This window comes from Daktulosphaira vitifoliae, unplaced genomic scaffold (assembly GCF_025091365.1).
Source record: "Daktulosphaira vitifoliae isolate Bord-2020 unplaced genomic scaffold, ASM2509136v1 Scaffold_1, whole genome shotgun sequence".
Classification (NCBI taxonomy): domain Eukaryota; kingdom Metazoa; phylum Arthropoda; class Insecta; order Hemiptera; family Phylloxeridae; genus Daktulosphaira; species Daktulosphaira vitifoliae.
Genome location: NW_026099572.1, coordinates 83,081,156 through 83,099,230, shown reverse-complemented (window position 1 = coordinate 83,099,230; position 18,075 = coordinate 83,081,156). Strand labels below are relative to the sequence as shown.

Here is an 18,075-nt window from a genome sequence, read left to right as displayed (position 1 = left end):
CCATAAATGTCACATTATCTCTACTATCTGGTGATAGTACTCTGCTAAAAATTTTTTTTGAGTGGACTGGGGAGATGACAACCTCATTTACTCTTGCGCAAGTGAAGCTGAGTTTGGGGTTCGTGTTCTATAGATAACTGAATATATCAGTGTGTAATATATTTTTACATTAAATAATCTTGCACTATCCCTAGCAATTTCACTGTAGTGTTTAAGAAAATTCACTAATTCAATGCACAGATATAATATTTATAAAACCTAATTTTTATAATTGAAAAAATATTTCTAATTATTCAGATTAAACCCAGAAGGTGGTATTATTGATTTTTCTTCAGCTCTTTTAATTATTTCTTTTATAAACAAGGATTTGAAACACTGAAACTATTGAGTTGTTAATGCAATATTTTTTTAATGCACTGAAGTAGCTAGAACAAGAATACAAAATGAAAAAAATGTTGAAATTAGTTAAAGGGGGGAAGAGAGAAGACAAAAGTGGTGCCAATACACCTTCAGGTGATGAGCTTGACGATGAATTAGAAAGTTCTAAATACTGCTATAAAATCGATTCAGACGTTGAAGACAAAATGAGTAGGTTACACAAAGCTGCTTGGCATGGAAGCTTGGATAAAGTGAAAACTTTAGTACTTAAAAAAGCAGCAGATATAAGTAGTACTGATAGTTTTGGTCGAACACCACTTCACTTAGCCATGGCAAAAGGTTATTATAATATTGCTTGGGTGCTGTTGAACCATAACGCTAACTTAGAATGTATTGATTGTGATGGGTATACACCATTCTTAAAGGTATCTTTTTGGAATTAACATTTTTGAATTAGTTAGTTGGAAAAAATTTAGCTATTTTATTATTTTTTTGTAATAAATGGTTTACTGTAGAACATCAATTAATTAATATTAGTTTAAATTATAATAAAAACGTGGGCATAAAATATTAAAAAATTTTATTTATAGGTATTTATAGTAAAAAAATTAAGTTATTAATAAATATTTATTTATTTATTAAAAAATTATAAATACGTAAACATTAAATATTTTATTTTAGATTGGTAAAAGATAAAACACATGTCAAAACCATAATTTTATATTTTTTGTACTAATTAAGTTCCGTGAAAAAATAAAAATTATTTTTATTATATTTTATATTATTGTATTTAAATTTATAGTTATTTTTTTAGCATTATTACATGTTTAATGAAGCATTTCTAATATCTATATGTTGAACATTTTGTATAATATAGTAAATATAGAATTTTTTATGCATGTATTTTATAAAGTATAAAACCAAATTCAGAGATGATAAGTATTTATTTTTATTATTATTGTTTTAAGCTTTATTTTATTCAATACATTTTGCTTTATCAAAGAATATTTATTATAACACACACTATATTAACCTAATTACTTTTAATTGCTTATGCTTTTGTTTTTACCCTACTAATTTAGTTTAGATAAGCTTTATTTTTATGTGTTAATTAATTTTTAACATGTTTTAAGTTCAAATTATGTAGTATTGAATAAAAATAATTTTGACAGTAATTAAAAAATTAATTTGATAAATGTCTACATTAACTACAATACTTGTCACTATTTATCTAATAATTTTTGAAAAATATTATTAGACTTCATAAATAATTTTTAAGCATTCATTCAAATAAAAAAAAAATGTCTTCTAAAATTAATAATAAATTAAGACATTATCTAAATTGGTCCCTTATTGTGTTCATATCAGTGGCATTACTATGAAAGGTATGAGAAAAATATCCATACACCTCATATTAATAAGTATGTATTACTTATACTTGTTAATATAAAAAACCACATTGTATAGGTATCAAAAAAAATTCTGTTATAATAATTTTTTAGATGATGTCAGAACAATTTTTTTTATATATTCTTCTGGGACAAAATTCCTGGTCATGGTATGTGAATTCAATGAAAAACATTGTATTAATATTTAATGCTATTTAAACATTTGAATAAAAATTATTTACCATTTTGATCAATAATATTATTTTTATAACATTAATTAAACTAATATCAATCAATTAAAAAACTTATTTTTTTTCCATTCTTAATATTTATTCAATTTTTTTTTTTAACACTAAGAGATAATATACTTTATGTGAATTCTTAAAAAAATTTTATTTCCTTTATTATTTTACAAGTACAAATTTTGCACTTACATCTTTATAGGCTGTAGAATGTGGGCAAAAAGNAAATTTTGCACTTGCATCTTTATAGGCTGTAGAATGTGGGCAAAAAGAATGTGTGCAACTAATTTTGGAAAGAGGTGCTGATGTAACTTGCACAGACACTAATAAAAATACTGCTTTACATTTAGCTACTAAACAAGGATCATTTACTATGATATCTATGCTTCTTAAAAAAGGAATCAGTATAAATGCACAAAATGCTGTAAGTATAATTAGATGCACAGTAATATTTATTAATAAAACTACTAGCAATAAACAATGAAATTATCATTTAAATTGTAAAATAAGTTAGAGGATTTATGTAACTGCATTTAATATTTTACGTTACTTCAAATTAAATGTTCATTGATAATTTATACATTTTTATAACAGGCAGGAGAGTCAGTTTTACATGTAGCCTGTTCTACAGAGAAACGTAATTTAATAGAATTTATAATTGACAATGGAGCTTTTGTAAACATAATAGACAAACAAGGACAGACTCCTTTGATGTTAGTTGCTAAGCTTGGTAATATGTCTATAATTGATTTATTACTAGAAAAAGGAAGTCATCTTGAATCATATGATATAAATGGTAATTTATAATTTTTGAATATTCTAAAAATGAATTAGTATTATAAAATGTATTTTATTATTAGGGCTTACAGCCAAAGATTATGCTTCTAAAGCAGGACACTCTAAAGTTGTGAAGCAGCTTTCAATGCAAAAAATGAGTATTATGGCTAGAACTAGGTCAAAAGAAAATGTTTTGGATGATTCAGATCAAGTTGAAAAATTGTCAGTCAAAGAGGAACAAAAGATAAATGACAATTTTTGTAACGAAAAATCAACTTCTAAGGAAAATATTAATGAAACTCATAATGATGGAAAAAGTAATAGTGTAACCGATAATGTGATTCATATTTTTACTAACCATGGAGGTAAAAAAAGTGTACTAAATGAACTGATGGATATTAAAGAAAAATATTTAACTAGTAATGATGTAGAAAATAATAGTATGACCATTAATGAAATTCATAATTTTGTTACACCCGATAGTAAAAAAATTATCTCAAACGAACAAAATGATTTTGAAGGAAAAGTTATAACTAATAATATTATGCCATTAAAAGATGAAGAATCAGTTTCTCAGTGTACAATGCCACCACCTATGGATCCATCTAGGAGCTGGGATTTTATTCAAGCTAGTATTAAACCGACTGATGAAATTAATGATAAGGTTGATGTAGAAATTGAAGAAAATAATAGTCAAATTCCTAAACCACTTGTTTGCCCATCGAATCCTGATGATTCTGAATTGGAATGGGGAAGTGATGAAAGTCTACCTACTGATCCAAACCAATCATGTTCCAATATTGACTTAAAAAGTGTTAGCAAAAAGGTAAATACACTTTACAGTATAGTTACAGAAGCGTCATTAATGAGTAAAAATAAAGATATAGTTTTAAACTCAGCAGAAAATATTATAGAAAATACTCTCCCTAATAGTATTAAACATGTAAGAAATAAATCTAATACTTCATTAGAGACTGCTAAGTTAACTATACCATCAGATGTAGATAAAGCTTTGCTTCAACTTAGTCCGGAGATGAATTTTGCTCATTCATCATTTGGAAAAAGTAAATCATTTAATGAACATGTTTCTATTGAAACTCCTGAAATTTTACAAGAACTTGAGCGCTCAAAATCATTATGTTTAGAGTTAAAAATTGATGATTCTGATAATCTACAGAAAGATTCTGACAGTCAAAGTGATGATAGTTTACGTTCCAAACGAAGTCTTCTATTATCAATGAGAATGCCTAAAGTGCATGATGATAATCATGATGAAGTACACTTAGATATTAAAGATAATGAGACCTCTGAAGATGAAAGTCTTCATTACTGGTATAGTCCTCATAAAAAGTGCGATAAAATTGTACAGCAAGATACAGTAATTAAAAAAAATAGTAAATCTGACAACAGTGGGTAAGATATATTATATTATGAATTTATAATTAATTTCTTCTTCTTTTTCCTTGCCTTAATTTCAACTACTTGAGATTAAGGTTTACTTGGGATAACTATTTGGTCAGCCACCCTTATCCTAAACTTCCACTAGACACGATCTCCTACATCATCTACACTCACATCAACTGTCCTCATATAGCATTCAATAGCATCCCTCCATCTCTTTTTTGGTCTTCCTCTACCTCTTCTTCCTTCAACATTCATTTCTATAACTGTTCTTACAGCTTCCTATTCTTCTCTCCTCATAAAATGACCAAACCATCTAAGTCTATTTTCTCTCATCTTATCTACGATTTACGCTACATCTATACTCCCTCTTATATGCTCGTTCCTTATCCTATCTTCTCTAGTCACTCTACTCATTCATCTAAGCATTCTCATCTCTGCTACCCTTATTCTCTGCTCTACTTTCTTATCAACCATCCAACATTCTGAATCATACATCATAGTTGGCCTCACTACAGTCTTGTAGAATTTACCTTTCTGCCTCATTGGAATTCTTTTATCACATAAGACGCCAGACACTTCTTTCCACTTCAACTACCCGCACTTAATCCTGTGTCTTACATCCTCGTCAATACCACAGCTCTTTTGCACAAATGACCCTAAATACTTAAAACTCTCCACCGTTTCAATCCCGTCCTCACCTATTATCACTGATCTCCTCATTTCACCTACCTCGTTTTCTGCTTCGTCAAACTCGTACTCTATATACTCTGTCTTTCGCCTACTTATTCTTAAACCCTTTTCTTCAAGATTTGATCTCCACACCTCTAGCCTTTGATTATTTCCTTCCTATTTTCTCCTATTAACACTATATCGACAGCAAACAACATGCACCAGGGCACCTCTCCTTGTATTTCTCTAGTAATTTTATTCAGCACTATAGAGAATAAGTAAGGGCTTAAAGCAGAATCTTGGTGCACTTCTACTCTTACCCGAAAATCTTCTGTTATTCCTCCTATGCTTTTTACCCTGGTACAAGTGCCATCATACATATCTTCTATTATATTAATGTACCACTTTAAAATCTCTATCGGTACTCTATCAGACACTTTCTCCAAATCTATAAATATCATACACAGCTTTTTCTTCTTTTTCCTAAAATTTTCTATTAGTTGCCTCACACAAAATACTGGCTCCATTGTTGACTTACCAGGCATCAATCCAAACTGATTTTTAGATACCGATGTCTCATTTCTTATTCTATTGTCTATTACCTTTTCCCAATTTTTCATACTATGACTCATAAGCTTAATGCCTCTATAATTTCCACACTCCTGTATGTCACCTTTACCTTTAAATATCGGCACCACAATACTATTCCTCCATTCATTTGGAATTTTCCCTTCTAATAAGATTTTATTTAAAAGTTCCTTCATTCACCGCCTAATATTTTCCATAATTCTACTGCCACTTCATCTGATCCTACTGTTTTATTCTTTTTCATTGATGCCACAGCCTCCCATACCTCTTTCTCACTAAATAAATCTACCAGTCCCTCATTCCACGAGATATCCTCTAATGTCTCTTTTGGGTACTCCTCATTCAGTAATTTTTCAAAATACTCTTTCCACCTTTTTTTCACATCATCATCACTTAAGATTACCTCATTATCAACACTTTTTATATACCTTATATAATGATAATCTTTAGACCTTTTCTCTCTTACTTTTGCAAGTCTATAGATTTATTTCTCGTCTTCCTTAGTTCCTAGCCTATCATACAACTCGTCATACTTCTTAAACTTCGCCTTACAGGTTTGAGTGCATGGGCATTATGTCCACCTCAATAATAACTAAACTTCGCCTAACTTATTGTACACTTGGTTTCTTTGCACTTGCGTTTATACTCTATCCAATCTTCTCTCCTTTTGCTCTTCTGCCATACTTTGAATTGTTTTTTCTTACTTTCTATGATTTTTTGAACGTCCTCATCCCATCACTAGGTTTCCTTATTTCCTGGCATTCTACTTCTACTCTCACCAATTATCTCCTTTGCAGTACTCTTTACACAACTAGCAAATCTATTCCACACATCATTTATGTCTCCTTCGACATTCCACACCGTCCTCTCTTTTACTGTCTTTACAAACTCTTTTTCATTTTCCCCTTTTAATTTCCACCACCGGATTTTTGATTTTTCCCACGTATTCCTTCTATTTTTGTATATATTCTTCCCGGTACACCACACCTTCATTACCATAAGTTGTGTAGTAACACTTTCGCCTGATATAACTTTACAATCTTTTACTCGCTTTACGCTCTCTCTCTCTTCCACATAAAATAAAATGTGATCTATTCCTCCCATTCTTATAAGTTATATAATATTCTTCCCTCTTTCTAAAATAAATATTAACCACAGAAAGTTCATACGATACTGCAAAATCCTGGATTCTTTCTCAGCCTCATTTTTCCTATTAAAACCATACCGTCTATGTACTCTTTCGTATCCTCATGTCTCATTACCTACATGTTCATTCATATCTCCACCTATTACCGCATTCTCATTGCCAGGTACCCCTTGCATCACCTCATCCATCTCTCACCAAAACACTTCCTTGTCTATTTCATCGTATCCAAATTTTGGTGCATAGGTATATATTACATTCAGGACTTTTTCCTCGAATATAAATTTTAAGACTATAATTCTGTCACTTTTTCTAGCTACTTCTACTACTTTACTTTTCATCTCCTCATCCATTATTATCCCTACACCATTTTTTGTACTAGACTTACCTGAGTATATTATTTACCAGTTAATGTTCCAACATTCCAAGTACCTATTCTTACTTTGTATCTATCTTTCTCCCTTATACAAGAGTCCAGCCTAGAGTTAAGTGGTGATGTCCCTACAACGTTGACACTACAAGCTTAGGGTAGACCTATACATGACTGGTGAAACAGCTACCGCACAAGTTGTCCGGCTGGCATCAAACACTTCATTACTTAGACCTTCTCCGTTTTTAATTACTTTATTCCCTCTCAATAGTTGCCCTCGTGCACATCCTAGATGGGACAATTCGCTTAAGTTTTATTCAGGACACCTCATACTATTTGACAATAAAAATTGTACACCGGCTGTCGACCTGACGCAACCGCATTAGTCGGCTCTTACGACTGGCAGATGGGGCGTGGAAGTATTCTTATCCCCTAACCACAGGGAAAATTTATAACTAATTTATTATTTTAATTTAATTTAATGATTTTTAATTTTCCATATTATCTTTCAAAATTCCACATCTCTTAATAATAACTTTATGTTTTGTTTTACCAGAAGGTAATCCCAAATTTTCAATCTAAAAAAAATATTCCCATAACAAAAATTAATAAAATTACTTAAAAGTTGAAAATGTTTTATAAATAAATTATTGTTTGATCTCACCATTCTTAAGATACGTAATCCATTAGTAATTCTTCCAAAAACAACATTATGTCCATCTAATGTCTTTAAAGGCTTGAAGGTTATAAGAAACTGAGAGTTATTTAAATTTTCTTCAATATTATACATTGATAAGACTCCTACCATCCAAGTAAAATTTAATTTTGAATAAACAATTAATTTAAATAGACAAATTTTTATACCAGGTAGGCAATGACTCAAAACATAATTTTCATCAGTAAAGTTATTGTCATGAAATGATAATCCTTCAAATCCATTTAAAAATTGAATATTGCCTCCTAAGCAAAACAAATCTGGTACTATACGAAATATCTGGGTAACATTGTAACTATATTTTGCATGTTCAAAGTATAATTTTTTAAATTTTTGAACTGTAATTGGTACAATACTATCATACAGTATAATATTTATCCGACCAATCATTTTGTTAATTGACAAATCTTGGATATCCATAAAAATCCTTGATAAAATTACTAATTTAATATTTTTGTTTACTTATAATCATTATATATATATATATTGTTGCATTAAATAATACACATTTTAAAGTTCAATGACCTTGAATTTTTTATCTGAATATCTTTTGGTATTGTTATCTTAGATATTAAAGGGTCAATTTCTCTCATTTTACTTTTTCCATAATTTTTTGAATATTTTGATAAAAACTTTAACCTTTTAGAGTGTTCTCTTTGATGCTTTAATAGTTCATCAGTACTAATCTGAGACTTCTAAGATGAAATTATATCAAATATTTAAATTCAAGAATATCTTTTTAAACTTACTGCATTAACTATTTTAGATAAAAGTTCTATGTTATCCCTGTAGATTTTACGATTTCTTAAAATTATAGATTCAAAATTATTTGTCTTATTATCCATTGAAACTGGTTTATAACAATCAGTTTTACCCTTTAATAATAAGCATTTATTAATTTGATGTGTATATCTTATATAATCTCTCTAACATTCAAGTATAACTTCACTTATTGATTTTATTATAAAATATTATTTATTTATATTGGAAGCTTAATAAATATAATTAATGTAATTATAAGTGATACTAAAAAACTTATTGTTTTAGTCATTCTGATCATATTTTGGATGTATAAATTATCATGATAACGTCTATAAATATTTGTATTCTTCAAAAAATTGTTTTATAATTTATTTGTAATTACCTTTGTACGATTTAAAATATTTATATTCCTAATTAATTTGAAATTCTCATCTTCTATTTTTGCTAGTTGCATAGCATTTTGTTCAATTTTTCCTATCTGGTAGTAAGCTCCAATATTCAGTATAGGTGCCTTATTATCAATTTTGGGTTTAGCATTATCAACCTAATTATAAAAATTAAAATATTATTAATCTATTATATGAAAAATGTATTAATTGCTAACTAGTAACTGGATTTAGTGCCCAATTATTTCAATCTTTAGGGCAACTACAAAACAAATACTGTTTAAATTTTTTTAAGATATATAGGACAATTTATGACTAATGACTTCGGAAAATCTACATTATATATCATAAAACTTGAATGTGCTTATTTATCTAGTTAAATTTTTGTTTTTAGTTCTATTTGTCTATATTGATTACTCATGTGGTGTGACAGATGAATTTATTTTGGTGTCAACCATTGATATTAATACTCACATTATTTAGGTGTTGTTGAAAAAGTAGTGTTTCTTGCCAAGTAGATCTATTAGTAAATTTGTTCATAACTTATATCCTTTTATAATTATAAATTAAATGGAAATTTTATATATGACACAAAATTATTTATATTATTACAAAATTATTTTAGTTTATTTATAAATAAATGGGAAAAGTTAAATGTATTTTTAGTATTATGAAAAATAAACAAAAATTTAATATGATGTGTTAGTATTATATTTATATATTGATGTTACTAAGATACATTGTATTTTATTCAACTTTTAAGGTCTGAAGAAGAAATTGATTTGGTTGAACCTCAACAAGGTGGTAATATATTACATTATTCAAATTTTTAATTATTAAGTACATTAACAATTTTTTTATTCATAAGATTTCTTATCTTAGGTGAATCAACTAAAAGTAGTAATGAATCGGAAAATTCTGACTCAGAAAATATTATATCTTTTTCTACTAGTCATGAAGATATTTATGGAACTCACCAGCGTACTAGATATGCTTTGAAGGTATTATATTTTATGAAAAATAAATAATTACTATTTCCTCCCATGTGCAAATGTATACCTTGATTTACTAATTACTTAATTAACTTTTTGTCAAAGTTTGTTATTATAACTTTAAATTTGAAAGTCGTGTTTAAATAAATATAAAGGGTTTTTAGAAAAAATAAGATATAAAGTATTTTGAATTATTCAAGATATCAGGAACTAACAAAAATAGGACTCTCAGAATTTGGGACTAAACTCTGGTCATAGATTTTATGGTCATGGTGATAGATTTTGCAATAAGGGAACCTAAAGCTGTTCAGTAGTCATATTTATCAAAAATATTCATATATTTTAATTTTTTGATAAACAATAAATTTAATTGTATCTATATATTAATTAATTTTTACTAAAAGTATTATAACATTAATTATTGTTAACTAAAATATTATGTCCTAAAATAAAATAGAATTAAAAAATAAAACAGTTAAATAGTTTATTTATCCAATTACTTATTAAATTGATTCTAGAGGACTGAATCATTAAAAGCTTATTTGAAACGAGTCACCATTGATAAAGATAAGTTACAACAAGAAACTGCTGGATATAAGGAAATAACAGAACTTCTTAAATATAAACTAGGAAACCTTGAACAAGAAATGTCTTTTCAAAATGAAAACACAACGAGACTACAAAGTCAAATAAAAGAGTTGGACATTAAATACACTGATGCATTAAATAAAATTGAATCACTTGAATTGTCAAATAAAAATTTAGTTGTTGAAAATCAATACTTAAAGCAAATCAACTCAGAGGTATTTAGTATTTACTTTAATATAATTTTACATTTTTTAAAAACATTGTTTTAGCTCATAGAGCAATTGGACAATGGAAGCAAATACCAAAATGAAGATTTAGTTGATCCGGAACTCTCATCTGTAATTATTAACATAAACTTTATTAGGGTGAAGTAGAGAAATATAAATGAATAGGGTAATTTAAAATACATTTTTTCTCTTAGAATATTTAGCAGATTTTACTTTAGATTGTAAAGTTCTGGTCTTTGTAATTGTCACTATCATATTAGATATAAGTTTTAAATAAAAACTTGTGCAATTATCAAAAAAGATGTATTTACAATTACACCACTTCACCCTATTTAAATTTGTTTTAATTTTATCCTCTAGTAAACCAGCAAAAAAATCGAAATAAATAAATTTACTTAGATTTATAACATTTTATAAATTGTATAACCCACTCAATTACTTACAGAATGAATATATTTAAATATTTTTTTTTTTTAGTTATCTTTAGTTACACATTATTCTTGAATTATTAACTATGTAATCATTTTTAAGTTCATCCCTTATGCCTTGTAAGGGGGTCAACTTTGTTTTTTTAAATGGTAACACATATTTTTAATTTAATAAAATGTTTGAGTTTTTAATTCAATAATAAATGGCATTTGAATTTTTAATAAAACTTAATTTGTTTATTAGACATAAACATTTAAAGTTTCAAATTTTTGAGTTAATATTCATGTATAATATATAAGGTATTACAAATACAGGTAGCTAAATGGTTTTTATGACATCGATATTAGCAAGTACACAGCATTGTTATTATCAATGGTAGTAAGGCATATTGTTGTGAGTTAATAAATACACTAACTAACAATACAGAAAGTATATCTATTGATAGTCATAATTGATAATAAAAAATCCGTAACTGTGACAGCAATGTCATAAAAAACCAATATATATATATATATATTAAATTTAATTTTAGTTATATTTTTTTATTTGAATAGTTTTTTTGCTTCTTTTAAGTAACAATAATAATTAATATTTACTTTTTTTAACATTTTTTTGCTTTAATGTTAAATCAATATCAAAAACAGCCCTATTTTATTAAAGCATATCAATATTTCTTATTTTTTTGTTGGATTTATTTTGTCTGATACTTAAAAATAGAATCAACATACTTAATCTTGTTTAATGACAATTTATCTGATTATTCAAATATAGATTAAAAAATTACAAGCAATTATTAAAATGGAACAAGATAAACGAACAGAACTCGAGCAAAAAGTTAAATTATTAGCTGTTGATGTTAATATTCATCAATCATGTGGTCCATCTTTAGAATTATTGAAACAGTTGCAACAAAAAATTAATATAGACTATGTACCAAAAAAAGAAATCCTTAAATTAAAAACAGAACAAGAAAGAAAAATAAGTAAAGTGAAAATTGAATCTGAAAAAAAATTGGCTGATAAATTTCAAGATCTCAATAAACTCTTATCTAAACAGGTGTGTTCAAGTAAAACTTGCATGGGCTATTTGGTGTGATAATGATTTAATTATTTTATTTTGTTTTAACTTCTAGATGAATCAACAAGAAAAACTTGAATTACAACGAGAAAAAATAGAAATTCAGTTAAAAAAGGAATTTGAAAATACACGACAAAAATTTCAACTTGAAATTGCTAAACTACAAACAACTCTTAAAAGTAAGTCTGAATTTATTATTCAATAAATTATATCATAGTTATCAATAGACATTAACTGCTTGGTACTGTGCCTTAAATTTAGAAGAAATAGAGGACCTAAAATTTATTTTTGAAGAACTTTTTTTGATCATTTTTCCTGATAAAATACTATTACAAATGTAAAAATGTAATAATTTGAATTTTAGGAGGGCTCAAAAAATAGTTATATCATAATATTATTATTTATTTTTCCAATTTGTACCCTGTTGGATACAACTATAAAGAGCTTAATAATTAAGCTAAATTATTTAGCTTGAATATAGGTTGAAAATATTATTTAATAGTATTGTATAACTAGTATTTTAGAGGAGGTATAAGGTACAGCAATTTAGTAACAAGATAAAGACATTTAATCTTATTAATGACATTATTTATTACACAGGACAACAGCCAATTTCTTGTTCACAATTTTTATATGATTTCTATATAGTTTAGACACAGATTCTTATTCTGACTTCAGATTTTTTCTATTACATCTAGTCTATGAGATAATTTATAATTAGTAATTAAGAAATACTTACACCGTAAAATTATCTTTAAAAATATAAACAAATTTTTTTTTTTTTTTAACTTTCAAAAATGATTTCCTGATTTTTAATATATGTTGTGCAGAATTTGAGGCTGTTTCATCAAATTTAACCAATTTTTTTAATCTTTGAAATTGAGTTTGAGTATCACTTTTTTTTTATTCAACTTATAATTATGAAACTTTGACTAACAAATAGAAAAATTTTATAACCAACCTAACCAGGAATTTTGCTAATTTAAAAATATTCATATTTTTTTGTTTTAACAGCAATTATTTACTTTATGTACACTCAAAATACACAAAATTAATATTTTTTAAATCCTTATAAAATTTTCTAAAAAAATTATATTTTTTTTAATTTTTTATGATAATTTTATGGTATAATTATCGCGTAATTATTAATTATATCAAAAACTAGATGTGTTAGAGAAAATCTGAAGGTAGATCTGGAATCAGTGTCAAAATTCTATAACTTTCATTATTTATATATTTAGAAATCATATAAAAATTAAAATCTATAAACATTATTTGTTGTTCTGTATTATCATTGTAAAAAAAAATATATTTTTCTATTCTTTATTATTATTATTTCATAACAGCTAAAGAAATGGAGGAACAAATCTTAAGAGAAAAATGTGAGATATTATCACAAGAAATTGAAAAGACTCAGGATTGCCAAATGAGAAATTTAATTGAAAAAACATACAGTGTGTAAGTTATTTTTTTTGTTATTTTTACTACAAAATTTTGTTAAAATAAATTCTAATATGCAGGATAGCTCAGCATTCACGGACAACTTAAATAACTTTTGATCCAGTTGATATTTTGCTATTTTTTTTTTTTTTTTTAATAGTTAATATACTTGATGGCTATAATAATAATGTAATTAATATTAATTTTATGATTATATTTAAAAAATTTTTATAAAAATGTCCAAAAAAATTTAAAAATTGCTATTTCTTATCATAATTTGTTCTCTCAAAAGATAAAACTACTTATCTTACTTTTCTTCTGTCTTTGTCTCAGCATGTATTTCAATGTTTAATTCAATAAAATAATACATGAAAATTCAAATTATCACAAACTTTAAAATGATAGAGACTATTTATTACTACTAAGTAAAATCTATTCTACAAAATAGCTATTCTGGATTTTTTTTTACATTTTATTTAAAATTTAAAAATAATCAATATTTTTTTAATAAAATGTACAAGTATAAATTATTGAGATATAATTATAGACTTAATGTATAACTGTTATTTAAAAAAAACCCAGCACAGTGGAATCATGGCATAGTAGGGATTATAGTGACATAGTTGGACCCAGTAAAGATTTAATCTAACAGTGATTAAAATCACTATCGTAAAAAATACATCAATGTAAATCTGTAGATAGTATTTAATTTTAAAAAATTGGTAGATTATTCCAAAAGCAACATGATCTCCTATTTCTTTATTTATATCCTATTACAAGTTTTATGATTCATAAATGTAATATACATATAAATATTTATAATAGCAATTAAATATAGTATGAAATTAATATTTAATAATTTAGTATTGTAATTTTAATGTGAAATTATAAAGCAATTATTACTTTTATGGAAACCATATATAAAAGTTGAAGGTCTTGATGCAATACGTAAAAAAAAAAAATTGTTTATTATTTATAAATAAATTTACTGGTCTACAAGGAATTTTCATCAGAGACCAAAATATACTTTTTTAAACGCATTTTTGCGCCAATTTCAAATTTGCAAAAAAATTTTTAAAAAAGTCGAAAATTAGCAATTTTTAAATATGTAATTTTTTTATAAATTTCCCCCATTTACGAGGAATAACAGAAATTTTTTCAATTTTTAAGTGTAATGTAATAGACTAAATACAATTTGTGATCTCTTGACATATTTTTAAAAGAAATCGGTTCACTGAGAGATGAGAAAAAGTAATAATAGATACAAAAAAATTTTTTAAAAAAACACATCATAGTAAAATTTATACCTTCTAAGCTTCAAATTGAGGCTAAAAAAGTCAGTAAAAAATATTAACTAGATCAAATATTATTTAAGCTGTCAGTGAATGCTGGGCCACTTCGTATATTAATATATCTTATTATTCCTTTTAATTTATATTGTACAATTTGTTTAATTAGTTAATATCAGTGACTTAAGATAAAACAATTGAAATTTAAAAACTATGCATTTAAATTTAAAAATCCTTCACATTGCAACAATAAGCACAGGGGCAGCAGGTATAATGTCCCTACACAAGGCCCCTTTCATGAGGATTTAGCCTAAAACTTTTAGGGGTTCCCTAACAATTGCTACTCTCAAGAATCTTATGTTGTAATTTTGGTCTAAATAAAATATGAATTTGATAATTTGTTAAAATAATTTAATCAATCATTTGAGAAATCCAAAATAAAAATAAAAAAATGTACACTTCTTATGTTGAAAGATGAGAATTGGAACACAATGCATAAATACATTGAAGTACTTAAAATTGAAATAAATGGTTCAATTTTTTTTAGTTTTATATTATTAGTAATCTTTATTTTAGATTAATAAAAATTATTGTTACTAAATATATCACCGATCATCAAGAATAGTGACAATTTGAAGAAACAAATTTTATAGAAGAGCCAAAATAGACAATGTTATACTATTTAATTACAAATTAATTTTTTGAGACTATAAAAGAAACTATTATACCTAAATTAAAAAATGTTTAAAAATTTAATAAAAAAAGATGCATTTTGCAACTCCTATTCCAATAAGTGATACAATTGTATATGTAAAAACATTAATGAATTTTTTTAATTTTTTATTTTAGCCCCATAAATCTTTCAGAAATACCCACTCAATCATGTTCAACACTAGAACCTAATTCTACTTTTGAGAAAAGTGACAGTCCAGATAAAAGAGTTCAATGTAATGTTCAAAAGCTCAGAACTGAATTAGATAACACAATAGCACAAAAAATCAATGGTCTGTTACAGTAATGTAGATTATCAATTATTTTAGTTGTTTGTTTAAATTGAATAATCTTTTCAGATGTTCTAAACAGTGATCATATATTTTTGGAAAAATAAACAGTAAAACTCAATTTGTTAATTTTTTTGAGGGCTTATGTATAGTTTGTTACTTAGTGTCAATATAATTTTATATTATTAATTTTAAAATTGATTGGTACATTACCCATTAAATATTTATAATTTAATGTATTAAATTTAAATAATATGCATATACAGAATAGCCCAAATTGTTCTAACAAATTTTATAACTTTTGATTTATAGAATATATTTTATTACTTTATTTTATAAATAATTTTTACAGTTTTGGACTACATTGAAAGCATATATTTTATTATTTGTCTCTAATAAAAAAAACTCTTTTTTTAACATATTCCAAAACTATGAAAATTATTAAAAAAAGAAAGTAACAAAATATATATTGTGTGATAGAATTTGTTAAAACAGGCTAGGACACCTGTATGGACACTGTACATTTATGAAACAGTTTGTGCATAGTGGTAGAAATTAACATGACATCTATGATTGATCAAATTTCATGAGTAGTATAGAATATTTGTATTCTTTTAAACATCTAGAATTAAGTTTTTTTTTTAATTTTTCACATCACTTTTTGGTTTAGAATAGAAAAACAAACACAAAAGACTTTTAAAAATGTAATTCTAAATAGTCTACCCTTTATAACTTTTTATGTTGAATACTATTGTTCATTTAAATTTTTTTAATAATTTTAAAACATCTATTAGTTATTTAGCTAATAGACGTTTTTGTAAAATATTCCTAGTTACCATATATTCTTATTATATTATTTATGTGCATTTTACTACTTGAGTGTACTGTTCTCACAAATGCACAGTGTCTATGTGCAACTTTAGATTTTTTATGTTACATTTATATTTATTATTATGTTATTATGAATTGGCTGTTTTTATTTAATAATAATAAAAAAAAAACCTTTTGTATAATAAATGTTTTAAATTTAAGTTCTATCTCATATTTAATTATTTTTAAATGTGTAGTTAATTGAAACTATGAATATAAATTTGCATTTTCTGTAATATTTTTTGCTATACTATTATCCTAATTTGTTGAATAAATTAAATCAATTTTAAACTATTTGTTTAAATTTTATTTTAAATAAATTTTTCAGTAATTTTACAAATGTTTTTGATTAATCTCTTGTACTTCGTATTAATATTAACAGTTATCAATACCTTATAATTTATTTTTAAATTTTAACAATAGCTTGTTGCTATACAGCCCAATTTTATTTTACTCATAAATATTGTTCTATTCATGATAGTTCAAATAACATATTTTTGTTTTTTTGCTCATTTTTTATAATTAAGAATTAATAATTTACATACTTGAGCAGAATATTTTCCTGAATACCGTGGGAATACTTTTTTAAATATTTATTTGACCTAAAAAAAAAATTATTAACAAATCTAAATAATGCAATTTATGTAGTCTTTAATTCTTGAGGATTTTAAGGGATGTACATATATTTTAAATACCCACATTTTAATGTAAAAATTAATTTTTCAAGTACAAGTTTGGTAATTTTGTAGTGAAGTATTTAGTGTTTTTATACTTCATAAAATATTTATTGGAATACTAAAAAAAAAAAAATAATTTTATAATTTAAAATTTTTGAATATCAACTTTTATTCTTTTAGACTAAATAATATATTTTATTTAATAAATAAAATATAAAATAATTTTATGATTTAAAAAAGTATTCTACTAGTATGATAATTTATATTTATAATTAGCTGTAAAAATTACATTTAATTTCTAAATAAACAAATTCCTAATAATTTATTTAGTTTTTAATCTTTGATTTAAGCAAGAATGTAAATTTTGATAAACCTAAACATTTTAAATTTGTTTCGTTATTTATAAACGCTAAATGTTCATTTAAATTTGACTGTAATAAAACAAAATTAGTGTGAATACTTGTACAAATTGTACTCTTCTTCTACCTCGCCTTAATCCCAACTACTTGGAGACGGCCACCCTTATCCTAAACTTCCACTTGACACGATCTCCCAGATCATCTACGCTCACATCAGCTGTCCTCATATCGCATTCAATAGCATCCCTCCATCTCTTTTTTGGTTCTGCCTTCAACATTAATTTCTATAACTGTTCTTACAGC

General features: G+C 25.4%; 2 protein-coding genes across 13 annotated transcripts; one reads left to right on the top strand and one right to left on the bottom strand.

Annotated features, from left to right (window-relative positions):
• The first annotated feature begins 22 nt into the window (after positions 1-22).
• LOC126896715 (ankyrin repeat domain-containing protein 62-like) lies at positions 23-17,555 on the top strand. 12 transcript variants are annotated; one of them, XM_050669720.1, is made up of 14 exons: positions 23-717; positions 1,881-1,936; positions 2,259-2,432; positions 2,603-2,804; positions 2,869-4,198; positions 9,587-9,627; positions 9,706-9,824; positions 10,334-10,618; positions 10,673-10,741; positions 11,831-12,115; positions 12,192-12,315; positions 13,483-13,594; positions 15,715-15,869; positions 15,936-17,555. In XM_050669720.1, the coding sequence occupies exons 1-14, from the start codon at positions 444-446 to the stop codon at positions 15,971-15,973; spliced, it is 3,264 nt and encodes a 1,087-aa protein (XP_050525677.1). In that variant the 5' UTR covers positions 23-443; the 3' UTR covers positions 15,974-17,555. The 12 variants fall into 12 exon arrangements, with proteins under 12 accessions (XP_050525677.1, XP_050525678.1, XP_050525676.1 ...); XM_050669721.1 differs by lacking the exon at positions 1,881-1,936 and having other exon boundaries at positions 23-803; positions 2,869-3,849; positions 3,931-4,198; positions 15,936-17,554; XM_050669722.1 differs by lacking the exon at positions 23-717 and adding an exon at positions 1,609-1,799.
• On the bottom strand, positions 7,440-11,770 carry LOC126896718 (uncharacterized). Its single transcript, XM_050669736.1, has 7 exons — positions 11,656-11,770; positions 8,820-8,981; positions 8,425-8,550; positions 8,201-8,370; positions 7,825-8,102; positions 7,625-7,761; positions 7,440-7,538 (listed from the first exon to the last, which is right to left on the bottom strand). Exons 1-7 carry the CDS (start codon positions 11,665-11,667, stop codon positions 7,449-7,451), a joined length of 975 nt encoding a protein of 324 aa, XP_050525693.1. The 5' UTR covers positions 11,668-11,770; the 3' UTR covers positions 7,440-7,448.
• Positions 17,556-18,075: the final 520 nt, after the last annotated feature.

What these genes read in the sequence shown, in the direction of transcription:
- LOC126896715 (XM_050669718.1), top strand. Translation starts at nt 444, where the DNA reads ATGAAAAAAATGTTGAAATTAGTTAAAGGGGGGAAGAGAGAAGACAAA. An exon ending in GGTATACACCATTCTTAAAG is followed by an intron (nt 804 to 2,258) that starts GTATCTTTTTGG and finishes GCATCTTTATAG; the next exon opens with GCTGTAGAATGTGGGCAAAA. An exon ending in AATAGCACAAAAAATCAATG is followed by an intron (nt 15,870 to 15,935) that starts GTCTGTTACAGT and finishes TAATCTTTTCAG; the next exon opens with ATGTTCTAAACAGTGATCAT.
- LOC126896718 (XM_050669736.1), bottom strand. An exon ending in TATCTAAAATAGTTAATGCA is followed by an intron (nt 8,371 to 8,424) that starts GTAAGTTTAAAA and finishes ATTTCATCTTAG; the next exon opens with AAGTCTCAGATTAGTACTGA. An exon ending in TTTGAGTCATTGCCTACCTG is followed by an intron (nt 7,762 to 7,824) that starts GTATAAAAATTT and finishes CTTGGATGGTAG; the next exon opens with GAGTCTTATCAATGTATAAT.